Genomic DNA, 27,622 nt, shown 5'->3' with positions numbered 1-27,622 from the left:
AAAGAACAAATATTGGTTTGACATCTGAGTCGCAACTGGTGGATCAAAGAAAATGTTGGTGCTATGATCCTTTTCATGGAAGGCTACCCGAGTGCCGCCATAATCTTCAGCTGGCTGTGGGAAATAGGCGTTACCACCCAAGGATTTACTGCCGAGAGGGGACGTCAACTTTTGTACGGGAGTACGTCAACCTGTGGCATGGTATGCCACAGTCCAGAAAGAAGGAGTTTCTTCTATCCCGTGCAGAGGTCTATAACAGCGTACAGCCATCATCATAAAATATTTCACAAACATTGGCCAATATTTATCCAACAGTGACCATCATTAGATACACTTCGGTCGATGCCACACCCTGCCATGGTGGTCTAGTGGCTAAGGCACTCGGCTGCTGACCCGCAGGTTGCGATATCAAATCCCGGCTGCGGCGGCTGTATTTCCGATGGAGGCAGTAATGTTGTAGGCCCGTGTGTTCAGATTTGGGTGCACGTTAAAGAACCCCAGGTGGTCGAAATTTCCGGAGCCCTGCACTACGGTGTCTCTTATAATCATACGGTGGCTTTTGGAACGTTAAACCTCACATATCAATCAATCAATCAATCAATCAACCAATCAATCAATCGGTCGATGCCAATCAGTGTTATAGTATGCAGGTGAATACAGAGGTTCGGGTAGTATGCAGGTGAATGCAGAAGTCACAGTGAGGTGATTGGTCAGACTACGCTAGTTCCAGTATGCCCCCCTTCATTCCCACCATTTTTGTCCTTTCTTTTTTTATTTTCAGACATCGAATATTGTACGTCACCTCTGAAATAGGCAAGGCAAAAAAAAAAACGAACACGAGGAGAACTAACGCACGACATAGAGCCTTGTGGTGTGTTATTTCTTCTTGTGTCCTCGTTTTTCACCCAGCCCATTTCAAGTATTCATGACCAGTACTACCTTGACCCAAATTTCAATTCTTCTATTTCAAATCACGTCGCATAATGCGGGTCGACGGCGTCAAGCATGGCTTACAAAGACAAGAACAAAAAAAAGAAAGTCACAGGGTCCCTCATTCATTTGCGTAACACGACTCGAAGGGGAGAGCCATCTTCTTTTTCTTCTCAATGAACGTACCAATCCCTCCCCGAACCTCCCCGAAAGCTTACTGCGCCTAACGTGTTTTTGCATGGCCTCCGGGATTAGGGGTATCGCTAGCTTTTTGCACTTCACACGGCATTGCATTGCCTCCGTGAGCGGCCCACCTTTGACCAAGCGACTAAGCCATGTGATCACGTCATCATGCGCTGTCACGTTATGTGGCGCCATAGTGCCATCAAGATGACGTCGTATGTTGACGTCAACACGTGATGACGATATTTTGCACCGCTATTCGCCAACACGAGTGGTACGAAGTATCTTGGATGCCTCATCGATTTCCACGTTTGGTGGGGCATGTAAAGCATCAGCAACCTAAAAGAAAAGACCCACTATGCGGAAATTGTGAGACTGACGTACATAAGTTACGGCAACGCGACCAAAAAAGAAGAAAAAAAATTCAGTCAGTTCCACTTGGCGGATGCTTATGCGACAGTGAAGCTGCGTGTGTGCAGTGACTGTGGCGTAGGTAGAATTTTTTTTCGGGGTGGCCACGAATTTCAACGCCCTTGGAATGGACCTTTTTAGCTCTGTATGCCATGACGGAAAACAATTTCAAAAGGGGGGGGGGGGGGCAGTGTGCCACCCGCTGACTACACCGCTCTGCAGTGGGGTTGATAGAGTGGTTGAATGTAGCGGGAAGAATAGCCCTAGCTGTAGGGGGGAAGTTGCGAGAGTAGTGAGTACTCGGGGGGGTCTATGGAATCACCCACTTTCTGTGGGTAAATTCGATAACCGATATACGACAGACGTGAAAGGCTCGACCAAGAACTAATTCCCGTTGCTGTGCCACAGACATGTTCCTCGTTCGAGAGCACGTCTCACGAGATCGAGCCCTATTCTGACGAACTGTCTCCCCCCCTCCCAGCGCCACCTTCCGTGCAGAAGAACCGTGCAGTTCCGGCGATAACGTCACTTCCTCCGCCGAACCACTTTGCAGTTCCGGGTATGGCTGCGCCTCCTCAGCCGCGCCACTGTGCTGTTCCGGGGAACTGGTCTCGCAGAAGAGTCCCAAAACGCTATTTAAGGCCGTGCCGGCCCCATGTTAGAGGGATTTTGCCCCAGCCGACGTTGTCGTGCTGGCCGGCTCTGTACAAACGACAACCTGCTACAGTAAACGCTACTTTTGTTGCTGTTTTCGAAACGGATTGCCTCCCTGTTTCGCCTTCGGGCTAAGGCTTCAGCGAAGTCCGCTCGACGGCTCGCCGCTCTTCGCCACCGCTACCATCGCGACAGAGCAAATTCATAACACCGTTCAGAATTTTTCGGAACCACTCTGCGATGTTTGTCTTTGCCACGAGAGAACGCTATTTCAATGCTCAAATGCCTTTTTTCGGTTAGTTTACACCGGTGTGAGGAAATTAGGATAAGAATATGGGCTGCTGTTCGCACCACAGATCAGCGTAGCATTCGTGCGTGCTGTCTTTCATATAGTCTTCATTGCTTATGTTGCACGTAGTTTTGAATAATTATCCACCCGTGTTCAGTAAATGAGTTTAGAGAAATGCAATTTCACAGAAGGCGGACATCAATAACATTTAAGTAGGGTATTTTTTCCTAGAGATACGTTAAAGAGGATGAGTAAAAACTTCATTCACATGGACATACATAATGAAATATCGCTAAAGCAGCATGCAGAATTGATGTTACACGCATGCGGAGACACACAAAGATTTGTCACTAAAATAGGTGCTCATATCCGCATTACATGGTAAACAAAAAGCGCAAATAAACATGAATATCTACATTTTGCGGACTTGCATGGCGTTTCTGTCGACACTAATCAAGACATCCGGTTACCAAAACTAAGCAAACCAAAAAAAAAAGTTTCATACGCCTCACAGACCAACACAAAGAGACAAGAACAGTGCTGAAGGAATTAGTCTTCACCGATAAAGAAGAGCTCCTCCGACAAAACAGATACTATAGCTCTGTGTAGAGTCGCTGCAAGATCGGGAAGAGCGTGCGACGGCGACAGCCGGCTGCAACCACCTCGTGGTGGTGGTGGTAAAAACTTTATTTGATCAAGGAATTGAGGCCAGTACGGCCCAGGTTCCCCGCACAACCACCGCTGCGCTACGAGTTCATGAGTCCATGTAGTTGGATGACGTGGGTGGCCCCGCGGGCGAGGGTCCGCCGGGCATTTGAGGAGGATGTGGGTAAGGGAAGCGTGGGGGTGAATGCATTGAGCACAAGACTGTTAGTATGCTCATGGGTAGATGCGAGAAAGGGAAAAAGGAAATAGGGAGAGGGAAGTGTGTGGGCACGGATGAAGGAAAGGTTTCCTACCTCCGTGTGTGTGGGTCTGGAGGCGACGCCATTATTTCTGATGAGAACTGTCCAGGGATCCGTGGGGTGGAGGGTATAGCTGGCGTTTGGCGCGGTATGCTTCAGTCATCTCGCTGATGGAATGCATGCGTTCCCTGGAAAAGCCCGACTCGGAGTCCGCCGCCGCCCGGTTGACGAGACCTCGGGCGTGGTCATTGGCGGCTTCGTTGCCGGGATTTCCAGAGTAAGCAGGCACCCACATAAGCTCCACATGGCGGGCCGGATGTTTGGGGGGGGAGGGGGGCGAGCTGGCTATGCTGAAAGCGGTCTCATGGACTCGATCTCGCGCAAAATTCAGAATTGCGGTTTTTGAGTGGGAAAGGACGTACCAGGCATCAGTACAAGTGAGAGCAAATGCGATCGCCGCTCTTCCAAGGATTACGGCTTGGATGCAGGATATAGGCGGAAAGTTGCAATGGGCTGGAGCGTGCGATCAACGACTGCAACTGCCGCGTCATCGCCCGTGCAAGCTGCATCCACCCACACGGCATCCTCCTCGAAACCGTTGTACTTGTGGAGAGCTTTTGCACGGGCTTTGCGGTGGACCGAACGGCATGCAACGTGGGTGTTTCTAGGGAGATGCTTTATGGTGAGCTGTGTGTATATGTGTGGAGAGACTGGCAGGACGCCACGCCGCGATTGCGCCAAAGACCGTAAGCATCAGCGACAATGAGAAGGCAGGCGAAGCGGCCTTGAGAACAACGCCCAGCAGAAACGAAGCAATTTACTCCGAGGCTGCGAAATCCAGCATGCACGGTCCTCCAGAAAACACGAGGAACGACGCATTGCCTCAAAGCATGCTGATTTGATTCCCGTGGGAAGTAGTTCCGGCATGTTACTGATGAGATCACTCTACGATTTTCGAGGTGGCCAAGGGTAGAAAGCACACCCCAGCCAAGCCTCCACATGAAGTTCCGGAGGTGGCCAGGCAGAAATGATGCCGTTGGCGCGCTCCAAGACACGCGATTAGAGCTAGTGCAGTGGGCCGGAGGAACTAACGGGAGCAACAAAGCAGTTGTTGTGTCCACGATAGGAGTGTTCAACATATCTACCCTAGGACAGTTCGACTGGACATGGCGAAAGAATGCGACTGCTGTTCCATGAAATGAAGGAAGCGTTACTGATTATGGGCACCTGTTAAAGGGCCACCCACCATGTTTGAACATTTTGGGCTGAGAAGCGCAATAATGCGTAAATGGGGCGTTCGCGATCACGTCCGCCAAAATTTGCTACGCTACGCGCCGCGAAAATGGGTCAAATTTCTAGATGAACGCTGCTCCCCTTTCCTTTCGCGGGCCCGCGCATAGAGGATGGGGCCATGACGTGCACGTATGAATGGCCCAACGTACACGGCAGTAGAGTGACGTTGCTCCTCTACGTATACGACTGTGCTGGAACGTTCCCAACAGTAGCACGTGACATGAAAACTATTTAACACGACATGCGTAGTTTATGTAAATTGTAGACCTTGAAGAGAATAATAAAACTTGAGATAAATAATAAGACGCAATAAGGAAACGTGCACGTATTTTTTTCCATTTTTTCCGTGAATTGCAACGATATGCGGAGCTAATGTACCGGCGTTTCGCATGCGTTCATGTCCCCACGGTCAGCGCATCGAGCAGACGACAGCCGTGGAAGCGAAGGTAACGCTCCTACGCATTCGCGCACTCATTGTGCTCATCTATGCTACCGCGTGTAAGCCAGCGCATGAAGTTTCCTAAATATAAATATACGTGCCAGCGGTTCCAAACCATTCCGCATAAACAGACAGTAGACAACGAAATAGCGCTGGTAAAAACAAAACAAAACAAAACGAAAACTGCCACTCGCATGCTCGGGGGCTGGGTTTGTTCGGGCACGTCATACGCACGTGACCTCTTGGTCGGATGCCTGAGAGAGTAGGGAAGAAATTTGGCTTGCGAAAGCTACGCGAGAGAGCGGCAAGGGTTTCAAACTCGCCTCCTCTCATCCTCGTTTCGCGGCGCTTAAAAAAAAGAAGAAAATAGTTTTTTTTTTCTCAGTTTGTAATGAACTGACGGGAAAAAAATTGTCGCATATAATGCTCCTCATCAGAAACGCAGCAACTTCCACGGTCTAACTAAAATGTGTTATGGGGCCTGGTGGGTGGCCCTTTGATATGTAGATTAGGCTATAAATACCGAAGGCGAGTGCCTAGAAAATAATATGCGACTGTTCGCTCGAGGGATCGCTTTCATTGTACAAGGCACAACAGGAAGCGCAGAACTACTATCCGACAGCCTGTTGACACTGAAGGGAAAGCAAATCCTGTGTCTTTAGATAAAGTGAGAATAAGAAGTGAAGTCTACCGCAGTCCATTTGTATTATGCGCGGCCAACTGCGGTCGCTTTTTGCTATGACGTAACAATCATGATGAACCAATGACAAATTCAGCGTGGCGCCGTTGGCTATGAGAGACGATGTGCCCGTGCCGCTGCACCGAGACCAGGAGGCGTCCAATCGGTTTTCCTGTAGTGATTTCTTCGTCAAGAAGCTATTTCATCAACTCGCACTCAGAGTTATCCTCGCTAGCCGTCATTTGACGGTGAGAGAGAGAGAGAAATAACTTTATTTGGTTAAAAAAGAAGGGGTTTAGGAGCTAGATGGGTGGGGCTCCATGTCCAAGGCTTATCATAGATCCTCTCTTTGGCAATTTCCTGCTTAAAAGTTTGATAGATCTTTAGTGCGGACTTCTTCATCATGCCAATTCTCCACATGTCGGTCTCAGCTTCGTTCACATTCTTCTTAACCGATAGTTCTTTTTGGTTTCGTCCCCTGATGTTTTCTAAGTATTTACATATGAATGGATGGATATGGCTGTACCCTTTAGATCGGGTGGTGGCTAGCGCCACCAAGCCTTAATACTTAATGAATCAAAAACTAGATTTTTCCCCCTTTAAATAGTGAGGTTGAGGAATCGTACTTTGCAGTGAAAGGTTTAATTTTCACTCGTGCCTTGACTTTAGCCACGAGTGATTATGCAAACGAGTGAATAGCCACGAGTGAATATGAGTGACATATGGATGGACGAATGGATATGGCTGTACCCTTTAGATCGGGCGGTGGCTAGCGCCACCAAGCCGTAATACCTAATGAACCAAAAACTAAATTTATTTTTTTCCCTTAAATAGTGAAGTTGAGGATTCGTACTTTGCAGCGAAGGGTTCCATTTTCACTCGTGCCTTGACTTTAGCCACCAATCAGATAACCTCCTTCTAGTTAGTTCTACCCGCTTAAAGTGTATTTTGCCCTCACTGTCCCTAAACCCCAGTGCTTTGAAAAACTCTGCGCCATCAACCTGAACTACAGGGTGAAGCCCTTTACAGAACATTATCAAGTGTCCGGCAGTTTCTTCTTCCTCTCCACACGCACTGCATACCGTGTCTACCCCTTCGTATTTGGCCCGATATGTCTTTGTTCGCAATACTCCCGTCCTGGCCTCAAACAGTAGAGAACTACCCCGAGTATTATCATAGATCCTTTCCTTGGCCATTTCCTGCTTAAAAGTTCGATAGATCTCTAGTGCGGACTTCATAATAATGCCAATTCTCCACATATCGGTCTCAGCTTCCTTCACCTTCTTCTTAACCGATAATTCTTTTTGGTTTGGCCCCCTGCTGTTTTCCAAGTATTTACCAGTCAATTTTCTGGTTCGCTTCCGCCATTTTGTATCGAAATTCTTCATCTACAAGTAGCTGAATACCTTCCTAGCCCAACGCTCCTCCCCCATTTCTCTCAATCGCTTCTCAAATTTTATCTTGCTGCTAGCTTCCCTGCCCTCAAATGATGTAAATTCCATATCACCTTGTACTCCCTGATTTGGTGTGTTCCCGTGAGCTCCTAAGGCAAGCCTACCTATTCCGCGTTACTTAATTTCTAATCTTGCTTGAACTTCTGATCTCATGCACAAGACCGCATTGCCGAACGTCAGCCCAGGAACCATGACCCCTTTCCATATTCCTCTCACAACATCATACCTATTGTAATTCCACAGTGCACTGTTTTTCATTACCGCTGCATTCGTGTTACCTTTAGTCGACACGTATATTTCGTCTTCCCTTAGGTACTCGGCCCCATTGCTTATCCATACGCCCAGATATTTGTATTTATCTGTTATCTCTAGCGTGACCTCCTGTATTCTAAGCTCACTACCTTCATTATCATTAAAAATCATGACTGCTCATTTTTCCTTAGTGAATCTGAAATCTAACCTATCCCCCTCATTACCGCAGATGTCCATCAATCTCTGCAAATCTTCCTTGTTATCGGCCATTAGCACTATATCATCTGCGTACATCAATGCTAGTAGTGCCTGTTCAATGAGTTTTCCTAGTTTGACGAAAGAAAGATTGAAGCCCAGTCCACTTCCTTCTAATTTGGCCTCTAATCCTTGTAGGTACATCATGAATAACAAGGGTGACAGAGGACACCCTTGCCAAAGCCCCCGTTTCACCTCTGTGGGCTTAGATACCTTTTTTCCCCACTTTATAACTACCTTGTTACTTTTATAGATCTCCTTTAAAAAATTAGTGACTACATCTTCCTCGCCTAGTGTGTCCAGTATTACCCACACTTCCTCTAGAACCACGCTATCGTACGCTCCCTTGATATCAAAAAATGCTAGCCACAGGGGCCTGTGTTCCTTTTCTGCTATTTCGATTCACTGGGTCAGTGAGAACAGATTGTCTTCCAACCTCCTGTGTTTCCGAAACCCATTCTGCAGTTCCCCCAGCACCCCCTCATCCTCTATCCATGCCTGCAGTCTTTCCTTTATAATCTGTATCGCCAGCCTGTAAACCACTGATGTCACTGTTATAGGACGGTAGTTGTTTATGTCGGCTTTGTCCCCCTTTCCTTTATAGATCATGCTCATCCTGCTAAGTTTCCATCCATCGGGAACTTCTCCATCGACTATTATTTTGCTCACTGCCTCTCTCAAAGCCTGCTTAAACCTCGGACCCAATGTCTTTATCAGCATAATTGGAATGCCATCTGGGCCGGTTGATGTACTGCTAGGAACCCTTTTCTCAGCCCTTTCCCACCCTCGTTGTGAAAATGGAGCCATTGCAAAACTTGATTCGTCCTTGTCTATTGTGGTGCATAAAGCACTTCTTTGTTGAAATTTTTCTGTCACCCTTGTTCTTATATATTCAATAGCTTCGTCCCTTTGTAGCCTAGCACCTTGGGCTGTAGTTATAAAATATAAAATTCTGTTCTAGGCTCGTCTCATTTCCTAGGGAGTTTAGATGGTTCCAAAACTTCACAGCTGCCTTTCTATCTTTTTTATGTACTTCTGCCAGCCACTGGGCTCCCTTTCTTCTAATCTTTTCATTGATCAGAAGGGATGCATCCCTTCTACAGCTTAGAAAGATTTCCCATTCTCTTTCAACATCATCTGTCGGTTCACCCCGCTGCTTAGCATGTCTGTGTTCCCTCGAGGCTTCCTGACGTTTTGCTATGGCTCTCTTAACTGCAATATGCAAACGTGCGCCAGCGCGACCTGGCGGTTTCCTCCCGAGGCGTGGCGCGTTCATCACACTTTCCTATTCTAGTCTCTGTAACGTAGCCAATCAGTGACAGAAGAGCGAGATGGCGGAGCCGCGTCGCATGCTGTCGGCTGTCTGCATCGTCTACATCTGCCGCGTGACACTTCGAGCTGCTTGCTTCATGCTTTGCGGTTTTCACGCTATGTCGTACGTGTGTTCCCATACTTCCTTCCAGCAGTGAACAGAGCATTTTAGTCTGTCCGGTATTCAAAAAAAAAAAAAAGCGTGCAGCAATACAAAACGACGTCTCCAGAAGCAGGCGTTTGGACAACTGACGCCAGCTATCCAGCGTTAGCAACAAATGTGTAATGTATGTCCTCTGAGACTTGGGGAGGGTTGCTTAGGCCTAGAACATCAATTATTTGAGTATGGCTCTTAAAAACGGTGCCGAATCGATTCGAATACTGTGTTGTCAAAGCTAAGAAACCTGAGTTTAAAGCGATTGGAAGCATCAGTTCGGACCTTACGAGCTACAGAGCGCACGGCGGCCGCTTGATGTATTCGAGGTGGTCGACAGCTGCGTTCGTAACGGCAGCCATGTTTGTCGGAGGCTGAAACTTCTCGCCGGTGTAGCGTAGCCGTGCACTTCGAAAAGATCTCCCGCGGACGGCGGCAGCCGACTGCCTACGGCACTGCGCCGTTACGGCAGGCTTTCCACTAGCGTGAACCGGCCCTGCACCGCTCTCCGGCAAACGGCACGAAAATGGGTCTCGGACCCATTTTTCGAACGGCGAAGAACGGCAGACGTGCGCAAAGCAGGCAGCCGCGCACGGCTGTCTGAGAACATCAGACGGCGAGGAATGCTTGCCGCTAGCGACCGGCCTTGACGGGTGATCACACAAAAAATCCAGGTCTGGCACACACACACGAAGTCTCGAATCGCTGGCCTGATGTGCTTGCTGCCGTATGCGTCCTTTACGGCAGATAGGTCGCACACGACCACTGTTCCAATAGTCATTTCGTTGTTTGAGCTGCTTCAAACTGTAGTTGCGACCTCCCTTCGGAGCAGGGTTAGTAGCATTGTGGAGACTCGCTTTGTCCAGGTGGGTGACATATTAAGTTGGAGTGGCTGACGCCGTCGCCGCCTCTTCTTGAGGGAGTGCTGACATAATTTGAGCTACCCCATCCCCCTCCCCCAAAAATTTATTTCTATTGCGAGTGCTATCCTAACCGAAGCCAGACAATACGCATCAAATATTGTGCTTTGATTTTGAAGTTTTCGTCAGCTAGCAAGTGCAAGCCAGCACCACCACAACGAACATTACCTCGATAAGTGACTGGGTCTGCGAAGTCTGCGTCCAGCCAATGTCACCTAGATAATTTCAGGCTTGCTCACGGTGTTTGCCGTGGGCTATGACGTCACTTTGTTTAGACCAATGGGTTTCGCTGCACAGACATTCGCTCGACAGACATCGATTGCAAAGCCCGACGAACGTTTTCGCGGCGCGCTGGTGTGCTTGTTGGAGACTCGGGAAGACCCTCTTTTCTGTGTCTGTGAAGTGTGATAATGTGATGCGTTTTGTGTACTGGATATTCGCAATCTGTGCGGCTGCGAATCCGAACGGTTGGGCGATGCTGCGTAGCGAAATATCGCGGCAACGGGACCGATGTTGCGAGTGTTCTCGTTTCGCAAGAACAACCGAAGAACGAAATGGGAGCTTGTAGTTCGTCAAGCTGCGTCGACATCCGTTTTCTTCGTGTCCTGAAGGTACGTGTGTCCGTGCTACGTATTCACAAGTCGCTCGAATGGCCCCACCTTCACCGTGTTCCGTTCTTCCTCTAAAATAAAGGTGTCATGTGTCATGTTTGCTTCTCCCTCGCTGGCGTAAGCCCTGGCATTCAAATAATAAACGCGAGTGGCAGTACGTTTTCAGAACAGGCGTCTTTTCTTCAGGGTCAGCAGATATTTTGCTGTTGCCGATTAGCGCCGCGGAGTTGTTCTGTTTACTTGGTTGAGAAAAATGGAAGGAATGCTGTTGCGTTACTTAGTGCATCGGTTTTGTGCATTGTATTTTTTTGCCGGTGTTCCTACCACTTTATTCCGGTATTACAAAGTTTGCGCCAGTCCCCTCAGTACCTTAGGCTAATATGTTTCGTTTAAATTTAGATGCATGTAGATTCTTACGGTAAAGCGATTTCGTAGTTGGTTTTCAGGTGTGCGAAAAGCTTGAATATTTAAGAACCACTACCAAAAAAATTGGCCCCGTATCATCATGTTACACTGCAAATGTCGTCGAAAGACGATAGTCTTGCGTCTGGAGAGAGTGAACAAAACGTTTATTTGATGTTCTGTGCAAGAAAATCGGTGAATGTTATTCTGGAGGCGCTGCGTTAGAGTGCCTCGAGCGTGCAGCGGCGGCGAACGAGCGCATCAAGTCACGTCACACATGAGACATGAGCGCTATCTGGCAGTTATCTCGGAAAACGAAGCGCGCGCGCCCGTCTCGGAGGTGTTGTGTAGAACGCATGGCGACGGGTAGGTGGCACTACCGTGTCGTCTTAGCGAAGCGTTGGAAACGCTTGTCTTTTCGTGCAAGCGCTGCCTGGTCAGCGCAACGTGATAAACGCTACGGTCCTATAAAACTTATGTATGCTTTTTCTAGTAAGAGGCACACATCCAGATTATTGACGTGTTGTTATGGTGCCTCAGATTTGCGCAATAATTGCTGTTTAATTGACAATCGCACATGTATGAACGCTGAATCTTGAGCAATGTTGGTGGGCGCTGTGGATGGGGTCGGCCGTCTGTAGTTTCTTTTGGCCACTTTGGTGCCGTTTAGGGTACCGCTATTGGTGGATAGACAGACAAAAATTTTTGCGTCGAAGGTCCCGAAGAAAGATTATCGTCTTTAAAATATACCAATCCAAAAACTGGCAGCGCAGTGGAAGCGCGGGGGCTACACGGTTCAATATAAACCCAATACTAGAATTTTTCCCAGGCCCTAAGTTATATGACCGACCAGGCACCGCTGCGTGAGGGGCCAGAGCAAAAGAGGAAACACCGCTCCTTGTGTCGGTCACATATCTTTGTGAAACGAATGATTTTATTTTTCTCTTGCAATGGTCATTTGCTGTTGCTGTTGTAGATCGAAATTTGCCGTTGTAGATCGACCTCACGTTCGATAGCACACAATCTTTGACCTTTTTTGTGGAAGAAATGGCTCGCAGGTGAATCGTCAAACGCTTCCAAGCGCAATGCATTACTTAAACCGGCGCCTTTTATTTTACCCTAAAGGCAGAATAAAGCTATTAAGTATGTAAAACTAGCCGCGAACTCTTTATCGTTCAACGGTAGACGATGGTGGCAATAGATTGACGGCCTCCCGTACACGCGCTCGCTTGGGCAAAACGAGCGGCCTCACGGTGGCAGTGAGCAGGCCAGATAATGTTTTTCTAGGTGGCATTTTCCAGCACGCAGTCTGAATCGCAGAAATCACCTACAGAGTAGTATGTATAGGATGCCAATAAGCTGATTGTTGTTTATGTGAACAAAGTGCGACTGACAGCTGTTGCTAGTATTTCGCGAGTTTCAGCCTCTCCGTGACGTCGTGCAAGTGTTGGCACGTGACTGCGCAGCCACCCCTCGACGCCGAAACTGGAAGAGCTGTTTTAAAGGAGCGGTATGAGAAATGCATTCTATGCATTCAATGCATTCCCAAGAACTATATGCGACATTCTTAGGGTTCTCGGTGCCTGTATTCATATTTATAGCGAACACCCGAAAATATTTAAAGTTCATGTCAGTGCTGCTTTGAGGGGGGGGGGCAAGTACAATGATAGACACGCACGTGAAACTGCGGCGATACATAATTAGCTTTAAAAGGAACCACAAAATGTCCGAGGCTTCTGCCTGGGCGTGCGTGAGCGTGCTCCGAAACCAACAAGGATGTTCTGTCAGGCCTGTTGCCATGGTTGTCTACGAGATGAATCTTTGATATTAGTACTTTTTTTATTGATATTATATATAAGTAGATGTTGGCGGACAAGGATGACGCCGGCTACTGCTTAGCCCTTGAGTGAAAGTTGAACACGTATCTTAAAAGAAAGCATGCGAAACAGTGCATGGAAAATAGAACACTCGAGCACAGATGCAGAAACACATATGCACACATCACAACACAATGATAAGGAAATGTTCAAAAGTCAACGAATGAAGTCTCTGAAAATGTCCTTCCTTAATATTTGATCCAAGCAGCACAAAAACAGCAGGGCATATGCCTGAAGATATATTCGCTCGTGTGTACAAGACATTCGACACGTCATTCACTTCAGCACACACTTTATTATCACTCTCCAGTACAAACACGACGGTAATTAGTGATAGTATGACATACGAAACGCTGAAAGAGCTCACCAAAGCAAGCAAGGCGCAACATGAAATTAAATTTCAGTGGATACCTGGCCATTGCAACATTTCTAGAAACACAGCGGCCGATGAAGCGGCACGACAAGCACATCGTAAAGATGTTACTGTTTCTTTACCGATTTCGAAAAATGATATCAGTACTAGGCAACTTCGCTACAAAACAGGATGCATTTAGAATGTCTTTTCATCTTCATTCCTTAAAGAACAAATCTGTAGGTGCCCTTTATGCATTCGTATTAGAAGATTTGGTCTTGTTCAAATATTACTTTATCTCTGACTGCGAGAGATTGCCCAAGATGACTGCCGACGTCGGTAGGTGCGTCATGCGAAAATTCACCTTTTTGTCGAAATAAGATATGAGCATTTCTTGAACATCCCACTAGCTCATAGGCGTCTCTGTATGCAGGTTACTTGTGTGGCTATGTAGAGGCAATCTCGGCAGTTAATTTCAGTAACCACATGACCAGGATTTGTCGACATCTGCACGTAGCGCCATCTCTTGTCGGCCGCAATGATGACCTGCCGTAACTGAATTGGAAATAGGTGAAAAAAAAAAATCATATCTGACAAAAAGACTAGTTATCGAAAACGACTCCCGGTTCTATATAACAGATACTTATTTGAAAACTTTTGGAAAGTTATAGCGTCGCACTAAAAACCGCGTAGCTTCCCAGAATGTTTAATGTTTAACAATGAGGTCCCATGTGTTTCTATGGGAGGTGGTCAATTGTGGTGTGAAGCAACACGCCATTTAGTGCGATACTGCAATTTTACTGAAATTTATCAGTATGTCTCTGCTACATATAATGATAACTACCTTTTTTGGTGAGACATGATTTTTCGCATTCATTTTCCATTCAGTTATGGCAGCCTGCCGTTCGTGTCGCCCAGAGATGGCGCCACGTCCAAATGTCCTCAATTCCTGAGAATGTTTACGACAAAATGGACACTTTCGGGCTTACCTGTAGTATCATTCGAAGAACGAGAAAAGAAGCTCATAAAATGAGGCTTTTACTTCAACTGTGGTTGGATAGAGCTTAAAAGAGGTCCCGCCAGATGACCGAAGCGTGGTCTCCCAGTGGCTCCGCGACAAAAAAGGTCGAACCGGCCGTATGAGGTGAACAGCGGAGTCGCCGGCCGGTTAGGTTCGTGACGTCAGTCTAGAGTGCGTACCTATTGGTTCAGGCTCGTGTACGTCCGCATTTGAGGAAGAAATGCCGCGGAATTCTATATGTGCGTCCGACTATCGTGCAAAGGTGCTGCGATTTTAAAAACGGAGGCCTTCGATGCCTCATCAAAAGCTAAAGTTCGCCGTCGCCGTCTTCTGTGTCAACACGTCTGATATATGCCATTATCACTGATGACGCCACATCATGACGTCATCAGGTACCATCATCTCCTTGCACTGCCTACGTGATCAGACCAGCGATCACGGAGGTGGTGCAAAACCAGATGAGGCGAGCGGAGAAGTTGCAATCCCACTGATCTCAGAGGCAATGCTAAACAACGTCAGGTGCAAACAGCTCTCTCTCTGCGATGGTTGCGGGAGAGGATTAGTAAGCCGAAGAAAAGAAAAAAAGATGACTTTCACCTTCTAATTAATCGGGGACCCGGTGAGTTCGATTGGAAAACTGTCTCAAAGGGCATAATAATTTATACCGAGCCGTACACAGTTTACACGCTATGCAACAGAGAAAGTGTGGCTTGTACGCACCTTCCCGTTGGCCCAGGGAAAGAAGAAAGCCAGTATGATGATCCCGACAAATGGCCCCGTTGCTGCAGAGTGCAGTGCGATGAAAAACTGCGATGTGCGGAGGAAAGAGGTGAAATCAAAAGCACGTTTGTGGTCAACACGCTCGTGCGCCATGTTAAAACAATTGAAAATGAAGTATGTGATTTTCTCAATTATCCAGTGCCGTCGTGCAGACACCCAAAAGCCTTGGGTGGACAGTTGAGGCTTCCGAAAGTAGTGCTTCAGAGTTTTCGTGCCTTTGGCTGTTAAATGATCGTAACGTCGCAATATTTTTGGAACCATCATCCTTATGCGATTTCGGGGGTAGTGGTTTTAAAATAATTGAAATTAAGATAAAGTTCTCAGCTTTGAAAATTAGGCTTTAACTAGGGGAAAAGAAAGAAAAAGTGAGCCCTGCAAATGTCTGCAGCTATGTGCGACACTTCAGCAGTAGCTCACCAAAGGATGAGATAAGAAAGAATTAGAGTGAAAAGTAAAGATTAAGAAAAAATGGGATTGGGACACGGTTGAAGGACTCTGGGGACGGGGCAACGCTCGGCGAAAGCTACGCGGCGTCAGGAGATTGCGGGGGCACAACCGTTCAGCACGGAATCCATCAAGCGAGTACTAATGCAGTTTCGATCATGCCCTTTTCCCCATCTCTGCTAAGCTTAAAACAGTCGCGTATTGTGCAATGCTGCATTCAGTACATTCAATTATTCATGTTTTTCGACAATTTGAAAAGACGTAACAATGAAGTCAGCCACGAGCTTGCGGCCGTGATATTGCGGAGGTTGGGGGATAACGCACGGATGGCAGGCCGGAAGAACTCCTATACCTTCATTAGCGGTAAAATTTTGTTCTTTTGGGCTGGGTGGAGGCTTATGGTTTACCGGGACAGCCTAATGCTCTCCCTTAGTAGAGCACATCTAACTCTGAATCGTCAAACACATTTGATTGGGGAGTATGCGCTGCACTTATGTTCAGGGACGGCGTTCGGCCCTCTCATAGTGGAGTACCAAATGCTCTAAATTGTTAAACACCTCTTTTGAACGCATCATATCGTACTCAAAATCGTCCAACATTTGCTCTAAACGCAGATCTTTTTTCGGGGCAGCTTATATGGTTCTCCGATTCAGTAGATGTGTAGGGCGCTAAAGCGTTCACAATTTATTCCAACAATGTCTTGTTTCGTGCACCGTAGCGTAGTTGGCCTTTACCACGATGCCGGCCGTGGGGCATGCGCCTTTATCCAGCGGATCGAAAAAGTCGCGAAACGGCTCCTGGTTTCGGAGGCCTTCGTTCTAGCAGTGTCAGTTCTCCCGGCCCCTACTGAACCCTATCAAAACGCCAGAGGGCAGCACAGGGAAATGGAAAAGGCGGACAACAGAACAGCTTAAGGCCTTGTCACAGTTATAGTGGACTACAGCCAACATCACAGTATACAGTAATCGGTATGACGACGAGCGATATCACGCCGCTCCTGGTCGCAACCCGAGCCAGGAGGCATGACCTACACAATCGGATCCGGCAAGAACGAAGCTTTCTGTCGAAAAAAGAGCCATGTTCCGGGCAGAAACTATGTCTCGTGTAACTTGACTCGAAATTGTGTTAACGAGCCTCCGCAGTCGTCTCTCTATGTACGTTTGCGTGCTTGTTCACTCAAGTAGCCATGAAAGTGTCCGAAGCACGTTGCTGTTGATGAGTAACGGTAATAACCGCTTGATAGCTTACTATATCTTTAGTGAAGTCGCAATACATTCTGAATGCGAAGCATTTATTTGCGTATACTGTAATCACTTTTGGCGTCTATCTGCGTATTTATCTATAGCTAGCCACTTACGTCTGGGTGATTTTGTGCCCCCCCCCCCCTAACTTGGTGTGAACCAAGATTAGTAAGGGAGGTTAAGATGGTAGGACAAATTTGACACACTGGTCAACGCATGAATAATGTCACGATCCCGCCGACTACGTCGTCAAACACTTCCCGCCCGACAGTGGCGCATACGCGCTCACGGGTATGTGCCACTGGTACACCGGTGTGTCCCACAGTTGACTGAAATTTAGCATATACCCAGGAACGACGAGGACACACATGGAAAATTTTAACGCGTGAGCGTTAAGAAAAACTTGACATCAGCAGCGTTGACTTGATGAATGAAAAGAATTATTGTCGGGGTCCCAGCAGGAATCAAATCCAAGCATTCTGCATGGCAATCAAGGATTCTGACACATAGCCACGGCAGGCCTTGGAACTGCTTTTCAAATAGACCCTAATATCCACGAAACGTCGTGAACAGTCGGTTGCAGTGCTAGCTGTTTGATTTTGTAAAGTTTATCTATGTACTTTTTTGATACAGCCATCACGTCGGGTTAACGTCAATTATAGTTGGGCGCCGTGCGTTGGAGTTGATTTATGTGGCAGTGTCCAGGGCTACCATTCTTGCGAACACCGGCGCTTCAGGTCAGCTTATCGATTCTGATGTTGCTGATACACATGTTCCATCTAGTGGCTAAGGTACTCGGCTGCTGACCCGCAGTTCACGGGATTGAATCCCGGCTGTGGTGGCTGCATTTTCGATGGCGGCAAAAAGGTTGTAGGCACATGCGCTCAGATTAAGGTGCATGTTATAAACCCCAGGTGGAAAAAAATTTCCGGAGCCCTCCGCTACGGCGTCTCTCGTAATCGAGCACTTTATGTCTCTCTACTTTCGGACACGCGGCATTTCGGTGCAAATGAGCGCGCACGCGTGGAGAGTTTTAGTACTGCGGAATGGTGCAACGTACGCATCACGCAAGCGCCTTGCGTTACGTGGCGTCGTTTGCCACTAATCGGCTTTTAGTACGCCGTAGTACCCGCGTACGTAACGAGCGTGAAGCGTGTTGCGTCATCTGGTAGATCAAAATAGAAGCACGTGTTGTAGACAGCCAATGTGAGCCAATCCAAGTGTTATAGCCAAATTATGGCCACACTTTAAGCCACAGAGCCGGTCGGTGCTTGCCTTCGATGCCGCCATTTTGCAAAACGAAGTCTCGCGCTGTCGCAAACTTGTTCGAGAGCGGCGCGATCAGCTCATACGTACGCACGCACGCATCTCATGCGTGCGTACGTAGCGGCTGCGTACGTAACGCGATACGCGCGCGTTGTGGTCTGCGCATGCGCACTACGCAGAACGTGGCGTTCTTACGTACGCAACGCCGCCACGTACGCAGTACTAAAACTCTCTAAAGTCGCGGCCGTCGGCCCCTGCGATGACCGAGCGATGGATGCGTAAATCAGACAATGAGTGATATATTGGCTGAAATGAGTGGTTTTTGAGCTTGCAGCATCATTTGTCGAGAGAACAAAGAGTAATTTTCAGCTGACTTTGAGAATTTATGGTGAATTTCTAGGCCACGCACTGCGCTATATTTGGCCCGCGTGTTTTTGGGAGCCTTGACTATGGATCGACAGTGTTTTTTGACCACTACGAAAAGTGCTGCGGGACTTTTTTTAATTCATTGTCAGTGCGGGAACGTTGGCTGATCGACCCTATAGCATTTTTTCATACTTACCCTTGCGGCAGATCCGATTTGCGGAATCAGAAGCCCGAACAGTATCATCACCGTGCCGCTGGATATTGCTAGAAAAAAAAAGCAGTAGATAGCTTCGTTTCTGTGCAGCTCTCAAATTGGCTATCAGGCACTCTATTTACGGTTATACCGACAATCGCGTGTCACTGGCGTCACTATTTTAGCCTCCTCTTGAGGTACTGATGCTCTGCAATTCTAGGACATTGGTCCTTTCAACATTACACATCCGCTCAAGAGCGTTAATGGCGATTGCGCTCCTCACAAGTGCGGGCTACCCTGACAATCTCGTATATGACATGACTGGTGATCAAGCTTTTCACAATGCTAGGTATAAAACAGCTACCTAACAAAGTGACTCGCATGCTGCATGACTACGCGGTATTGAGACACGGCACGCACACTATGTGAGCCTGAGAATACGAGTGCTATAAGACTGTAAGATGGTGTACGGAGCGCACCCCGCATCTCTTGCGTGCATTTTCTTGCGCGACATTCACTGCGAGTGACCTAGAACTATCATACATCGCGTGCAACACTGGGGAATATATGCAAGGAGATCAATATGCAAAATGTCTGAGTCCGCACGTCTTGCGCTTGGTTCTCAGCGCTGGAAACGTGGCCTCCTCAATTGGCGTCGGTTGCGCGCTACCGGAACTAATCACCGAGGTGACGTATAAAAAAAAGGGGGGAGGGGGGTCGCTAAGTGATCCGAAGCAACTAATATGACGGCAACCGTAAAAATAATGGAGTTTATTTCTGAGGCTTGAAGTATGGTCATATAGTCTAAAAATGAAAATGACATCACGAGTGGCAAAGATAATTGACTCGACGTCTATTTTTTGGTTCAAACTACTACTGGAGAGGTTTCAATAGCTTCGACAGCGTTGAAACTGAACCCCAGGTGGTGACAAGTAAGCTTGAGTTTCATGCTACGGTGTACCTGATAATTATATGGTGGTTTTGGCAAGCAAGACACCCAAAACAACCACAAGCAGTGAAGCCTCAGCTGCACAGGAGGCCTCGGCTCTTCAAGACGAGCTCAAGATAGATGGATAGATGGATAGATAGATAGATAGATAGATAGATAGATAGATAGATAGATAGATAGATAGATAGATAGATAGATAGATAGATAGATAGATTGATATAGATAGATTGATATAGATAGATTGATATAGATAGATAGATAGATAGATAGATAGATAGATAGATAGATAGATCGATAGATAGATAGATAGATAGATAGATAGATAGATAGATAGATAGATAGATAGATAGGTAGATAGATAGATAGATAGATAGACAAGTGGAAGAGACTTACCAAGGCCAGCCATCACAAAGCCTAACTTCTTTTTTGAGATGCGAATGTACGGGGACACAATATCCACGTACAGGACGGCAGCATGAGAGTTCACAACCGAGGATACTGTGCTATAATAAAAAAACAAAATTTTCCAGGTTACTCACTTCACCTTTTGTAGGTCGCAATCTGGATAAGCTATGCGTGAGTCAGGTGCAAATTCGAATGGTTATATTGTAACCACCTATTGGTTATGTCAGACATTCGCAATGTATATGTTAGTTGCACGTTAAGAGACAAATTGGGTAATAACAGAAGGAATGGCACATATAAACTGAGATAGCCCTCGTCCATCCCCGTCTGTTTGTCCCATTCTTTGTACTGTTACCGAATTCTTGTAGCGTGCACCGACCAGCCCAAGTTGACACTTCATTGTACTTTGAAATTTGTCGAATGATACTAATATTGAGTCCCAAAGTACATATTTAATATTCTGAAGAATGAAGGCGCTAATCATTGTCAAAAATTCGATTAATATATCAAGTATAATTTTATCAATTCCCATTTTTTTTCAACAGTTGCGCCGCTGCTAGCAAAAACGCAGTACGGCGCCCACTAGCTGCATAGCAACATGACAAGGGGGTTGAAACATCTTTGAAACAGCGAACGGATGCGATCTTATCATAGAAATGGTGAGATGCGTACGAAGCGTTTTATCTCTATGTTATTCGTTTTTATTCACCCTTCATGTGCACACGTCTCTCGCCGCTTACATTATGACTTCAAGCCTGGCGTGTAGCTTTGATGGGATGAATAATTTTATAGATGCATCGCTGGCAGCATTATGTGGGTGGAGACGCCCTTATTATCTTCGCGTATTTCCAATTTTCCCTGTTCTTTGCGGCTCAAAAAGTCGATGAGGCGCGCTTAGCACCAAGTAGGGAGTGCCGCTACCGTACTACAAACTTTCACAAAAGCATTAGTCGTACGTACTTCCTGTGAAAGGCCGCGTCACAGTGGTTTCGTGTACTTCGGCCTTTTCGTGCAAATTTTCTTTCGTTTTAGTAGTATAGTATAAAATGGGCCAATAACAGCGTAATAATCACACCAGCTTCGACGCCAGAGGTCATTGTAGGCATCATGCTAGAAAGCTGAAGTCATTGTAAGTAATAATCGTACAATACTTCTTCGATATTAGAAGGAAAGGAATGCTTTATGAGTTTACGGGTGGTCTCTATTATACTCGCGTATACTAAAATTTGGTTGAGGGCATTGTGTGATGTTTAACTGATACCTTATCGATGCGCTGACGAGTCCAGCCAAGAACAGGCCTCGAAATCCTTCGATGGAGCTCGCACTTTTGTTGATGTAGTACGGCACGATCTGGGACAGAAAAAACACTTGGTTCGGCATTGCAGTTAACGTACGGATGTGGTTGTGTCGCTGCAGATCGTGTCTCCACGTGCAAGAATTTCTACACTTATTGGCAGATGCTCGACATTTGCTGCAGTTTCAATCAGATAGCAATTACACTGCCAATCGAGGTGCACATTCGAACTTGGAAAGAACCAAGTCGGTTTCAAAACGTCGGGTTTCTTCAAAACATTTGGTTGGAGTCTAAATCATCTCCCAGTCTCATACCCAACCAGACATACTTCTGTCAAATGTTTACATTCAAGACATTCGAACTATCATCTCTTTACATGCTCTAAGCAGCATCAGCATGGTACTGTGGGACACGGATCTACACAGTGCTATGCATATTTGGCTACAGAGGCGATGGAACTGAGCGTACGGATCACGACTCATCATTGTCACATCTCTGAAGAAGAGCTGTAAACCGCATTACTTCTGCGTTCCACCCGTTTATAAGCGTTTTTTAATTTACTTTCAGTTTTTAATTCTAGTTATAACTTGTGCTTGTCTAAGTCTTCGTCATTTTTTAAAATTAACTTCCCTCTCTCATTTCCTCTTGCGCTCCTCCTACCTTCCTTTCTTCCCGAAAGAGTGAGCAGGTGTTGTGCCTATATTGACAGCGGTCAGCAGGCGGATCCCATCTTCGTAAACTGTCCTTTTTTATGAAAGGGAACACGCAAGCACGTCGCCTGCGCTCCGCGACGGCCGACAGCTTCGTCAACCGTTAGCTAATGAACGCATGTCCACTTTTAGCGTCATCTATTGTCAAACAAAATAACTAGTCATGGACAAGCGCTGCTAGATTACGCTACCGCTTTGTTCTCGCAACGGACGATATGCCGCCAAAAGCGCGCGCGCTTTCATAAGCTGTCGGTTGATGCCGATGGAGGCAGCTGTCGCATAACTAGTCATGGACAAGCGCTGCTAGATTACGCTACCGCTTTGTTCTCGCAACGGACGATATGCCGCCAAAAGCGCACGCGCTTTTTTATAAGCTGTCGGTTGGTGGCGATGGAGGCAGCCGTCGCAAAGCACAGGCCACGCGCTCGCGTTTTCCCCTTCATAAAGGACGATAGTGTACGTCGCGTGTTCGTACCACTCAATTTGCGTTGAAGCGCAAAGGTTGCTTCTCTCGTCCAGCGACCGCGTTTCCTTAAGCCAGAGTTCTGACGAGTTATGCAACGTCGAAACCTAAACGAGTTTCCTGCTAGCCTAACTTCGTATAATATTCAAGTTTTTTGGCTATCGCAATCATTGCTTCGCCCTTCTGAAGAAACTGTGACGTCCGTTTCGCGCACCAGTGCCTTAAGTAGCTGTGAGGAGGCGGCTAGCTGGGGAACCGACACTGCGTAACGCGACTAAACGTTGCCTCCGTGTACAGGGTCCAAAAAACCGGAGTGCATCGAAAAACAATGATCAAATTGACTTTGGCCGCTGTTGAGGCTTCGTCCTGGTAGCAAAACCTTCAGTTCTTTATTTTTATGGGGACCTGAGCGTTACTGTTTCTCTTCCGATATAACGGAAACATGGAGATGTTAATCACCTGGTCGTAGCGGGTTATGGAGCCCGAAAGAACCGGATCACAGTCTCTGTACCAGTAGACCATAGCAAGCCCTGTTAGTCCGTGAAGGGTGTAACAGTATGCCAACAGAATGACGCCTCCGAGTGCTACTCTGAAAAGAAATGAAAACGGTGTGAGGAGTTGTGAAGTGTACCTATATACAGCAATGTAGTAAATCGCTGCGTAACTAGGTAATCAAGCCTAATTGCTTATTGCTGCGACAAGTTGACTTAAGCTATTGAACACGAAGCTCTCCTTGAGAATGTCCACGGGTTTTGCATCGTTGAACGTCGGTGCTGTTGTTGGCGTCTGCAGCACAAGGCAGCGATTACCATTACTCTAACCCAGAGTTCCCAAACACGTGGCCGACGGACCGCTTAGGGTCCGCTTGCATTTTGGTAGTGGTGCGATCCGCACACGACTTTTGTTAGAAGTTTCTTATCGTTTGACCTTTTGTTAGAAGTTTCTTATAAGGCATGATAATGAGCTACACGGACTCGACTGGTGTCCAGCGTTTCTTCGTAAGGCGGCCCACACGTGTGAAAGAGAAAGCGGCATATATGTATTGTCAGAAGAGTCAACTTCCAGATTTCAGCCAATTTTGAGATCAGTACTGATATATTTCTCGAGACTTGGTGTGAAGTACTCTTCAGAAATGACTAATGTATGATATGTTGGAAAGGCCATCTTCAAAACGGAAACTTTATCTGACACTTTGCACTTTGCGCAAACTGCACCGCCCTCCTTCCCGACCATATTCACTGAACTGGTCAAACTGCATTGCAAACGACTTGTTCCTTCCATGCATGCATATCGTTGTATGAGTTGGTGTACTCCACTAACGCAGGCATATAACTATGAAAAACGTTATTGCTAGTAGAAAAGTGCACGTACAAAGCCTTGATAGAATTTTTTTAAGTGCGAGACCATCGCAAGAAGTGAATGACGTAAATAAACAGCAAGTAACAAGTGTTGAGAGAGAAGAAGGTGCGGTTCTACAGGAATGAAAACAGACTTGATCTCAGGAATTAAAGCTATAATGGTAGCACTTTTCTCTTAAAGGGGCCCTGAATCACTTTTTCGAACAATGTTAGACAGACCTTTTAATAGTGTCTGTTGCCTCTCGAGTCAATTAATTGCCACAAATATGTTTAGGTTTCATAAAGTACGAATTAAGTTGCAGAGATTTGTCATACGCTTGAAGCGATTTCTTTCTAGTTTAGCTCCAGCAAGCTCACTAAGAGCTACGCAGAAGGGGGATGACAAAGGAGCAAGAAGCTACGTCCGTCACTCCGCAAACGTCGTGATCTTGAGCACGTTTCTTTTTGAACGCGTGGGTGACTTGCAGTGTGATCGTGAGCGCGGACGCGGGCACGTTGCGGCCTCCCATGGTAGCCGAAGTAACTATGCAGCTCACGACATGTCCTCCGAGATGGCGAACGTGCGGGGAATCCCGCCGTGCTGCCTATCTCGGAGGCCAAACTCACAATGCTCTAATTAGCCAATGGCTGAATACTTCGCGTTTATGGCGTGGTCATTTGGGTTCATAGCATCATTTGTCTGGAGATGAGGGGCCAAGAAATTGTAAATCCAGGTCGCGTTCTGCTCTATATTGTTTGGCTGACGTGTTCTTAGCAGCCCTCAATTACCTGTCGGCAGTTTTTCCTGACCGAGATGAAAAAAAATGTTGCTAGGCCTGTTCTAAGCTTGCGAGTGCGCCAGATGCGCAAGTGCTGCTGACTGATTCATTCACGTTGTTTTACTTTGTTTTGAGGGAAATAAAGAATTTGCAAAACCGGTGCTGAGCGACCACTCGTTCAGGATTTGTGAGTGATTATGCGGAGTTCGAAGGACGCCAATTCCACGGTTACTGATACTGACACATGAGTGCTTACCATATACGCATATACCCTCAAGAACACACACACACACACACACACACACACACACACACACACACACACACACACACACACACACACACACACACACACACACACACACACACACACACCACACACACACACCACACACACACACACCACACACACACCACACACACACACACACCACACACACACACCACACACACACACCACACACACACCACACACACACACACCACACACACACACACCACACACACCACACACCACACACACACACACCACACACACACACCACACACACACACACCACACACACACACACCACACACACACACACCACACACACACACACACCACACACACACCACACACACACCACACACACACCACACACACACCACACACACACCACACACACACCACACACACACCACACACACACCACACACACACCACACACACACCACACACACACACCACACACACACACCACACACACACACCACACACACACACCACACACACACACACACACACACACACACACACACACACACACACACACACACACACACACACACACGCGCGCGCGCGGCTCCTTAAAGTATTCATACTTGAAGTATGAAGTATACGCGGCTCCTCGAAGTGCACTGACTTCCCGTATGCGAATCTCTTTAAAGATACACGTCAGAATCGACTCTCTTCTGAGTCTTAAGACTCCTCAAACAACGAATAGTGATCTCCAAAAAATTTAGTGTTTCTCACTCTGAAAAAAAAAAAAAGGTCAAGTAAGAAGGGTGTCTTTTTGACCCACAACAATAATCGCCATAACGGTTTGCCTGCATTTGCTTCTTTGAAAGCTCGGTGCTGGCCACTTTCTTATCGAGAAACTTACGTCACGCTGATAACGCGCATGTTGTTCGAGACGTGAAATATCCGGGCACGCAGCCATAGTGCAAGGAAGAGAAGGCGAGACAGAGGATGATTATTGTTGTAAGGCAAAAAGCCTCCCTTCAGCTCGATCTTTTTTTAAGTGCTCTTTCATAAAGAGAGTCATTTATGTGGCAATTCAGAAGTCACAAAAAATTAGTTAAAGACTCTTTTAACTGACGAGCACTTTAGAGGGTCGAGCTGTCATATGCTGTCATCGTCGCTAGACGTAACGCAGGCAATTAAACCACATACAGCATGGTCATATGGTATGTATGGTTGCTATATGTGCTACACTGTGATCGCGTGCTCGCGCCCAAGTGAAGAGTTCTTCCTCGTGTTCTCTGAGCTCCTTGGTGATGATGAAAATAGTGGGGCACTTTAGGGGTAGAATGGCGCACGAACACAGCAGAAAGAAAAACCAAGGAAGAAATATAGAGAGAGTGAAGCTAGGAAGACAATATAGATAATTAAAACACTAGAGAAAACGTGAAACGTCAGCAAGAAAGAGACGAGAAAAATAAAAGAAATATTTGAAGAGAAACAAAGCAGGCCGCCCAGCTTCGCGCTTTTATGAGGCTCGGCATCATTAGCGCGAGGCCGCCTTAACTCTATTTTCGTAAAGTGTATGATATATTTACACAAGGATGTCAAGTTATAAATTTATAAAAAATGACGTGAAAGTCATTTGTCTCGGACTACGGCCAGCTGACTTTCATGCATGGCCAAGGACACAGTGCAGCGGCTGCTTCTCAAATGTCATGCGATATTTCATTGTGAATTAGTCAGCAGCTTCGACTTCAAGAGTTGTGTTTGACTATTAAATACTGGCGGTTATGTTAAACGTCCTTCTTTCTAGCTATGGTAACTATAAAAGTAGTTTATTAAACCAAACTGTGGGTAAGGGATACGAAAGGTTAAACGAGTCTTTGTAATAACGAAACGGTTTCCGAACCACAGCAGATAATTAGTTTCAGGTTAATGATTTTGTACCGAGACGTACGTAGATTTAGTCTGCTGTTTAAAACCAGCAGAAATGATGCCTGATTTTAGCAAGGAGAAATCTAAAAATGGTGCAGTTTTTCATCGATTTTTCGTTTTCAGCCTCTGGAAGTGTAATGATAGATTGTATGAACAGGTAGTCTACGTTAAATTAGCGTGAATGAAAGAATAAGTCTATTATTGAGCCAAAAGCTTGCGGCATTCTGATTGAGTAAAAAGTGGCAGTTAAGGCAAAGCGTATGATACATATGTTGAATAATTTTCACAATGCTCATTACTGATGTGGTCATGTAGAAAAAAAAGAAACACCGTTGATTCATTCTAATGGGAACCGGATGGCGGTGTTGCATCTAAGAACGTCGCGTAGCTACGGCCAAAGCAAACAAACTTACTTTTTCGCCTGCGTCAGCGACCTCGCTGCCAGAAATCGTTGAGCGATCGCCTGGTCCAAGCCCACGCACATTAATTGAACGGGAAATGCTGCTAGAAAGCCAGCCCACACGGTTTCATCAGTGGTGAAGTCGAATTCAGTTCTGCATTGAAGAGACAAATAAGCAAAACACACAAGAGCGACTTGTTGCCGTTTCGCAATAGCTTGAGCGCACGAACGCGTTGCAGCGCGCCAGCGCATGTCTCCTTGATGGGGCGCCGCCACTCTCCCTCACATGAAGAGAGAGATGGTGCAGGTTTGCGTAGCCATTCACCCTCTTTCTCAACAGGGAGAGGGCGCGGCGCCACATCAAACAATCACAGCACATTCACTGTGTGAATGAAGAAGAGTGAGACGAAGCGTCCATAAGTCCGTCCGTACGCCTGTCCGC

The 27,622-nt window shown here is 46.7% G+C and overlaps 1 protein-coding gene across 1 annotated transcript in view; it reads right to left on the bottom strand.

The window, feature by feature from the left end:
- Positions 1-27,622, bottom strand: part of LOC142774219 (sodium-coupled monocarboxylate transporter 1-like) — a 57,543-nt gene that overhangs the window by 5,149 nt on the left and 24,772 nt on the right. Inside the window, exons 6-11 of the mRNA XM_075874614.1 lie at positions 27,194-27,334; positions 22,963-23,092; positions 21,298-21,386; positions 20,025-20,134; positions 18,686-18,753; positions 15,113-15,199 (exon numbers count right to left, since the gene is read on the bottom strand). Coding sequence (XP_075730729.1) covers positions 15,113-15,199; positions 18,686-18,753; positions 20,025-20,134; positions 21,298-21,386; positions 22,963-23,092; positions 27,194-27,334 — 625 coding nt within the window. The remainder of the gene's footprint in view (positions 1-15,112; positions 15,200-18,685; positions 18,754-20,024; positions 20,135-21,297; positions 21,387-22,962; positions 23,093-27,193; positions 27,335-27,622) is intronic.

The sequence above is a fragment of the Rhipicephalus microplus genome, chromosome 10 (assembly GCF_043290135.1).
Source record: "Rhipicephalus microplus isolate Deutch F79 chromosome 10, USDA_Rmic, whole genome shotgun sequence".
NCBI lineage: Eukaryota > Metazoa > Arthropoda > Arachnida > Ixodida > Ixodidae > Rhipicephalus > Rhipicephalus microplus.
Note: the sequence above shows the minus strand (reverse complement) of the source record. Positions and strands in the feature narration are given on the sequence as shown.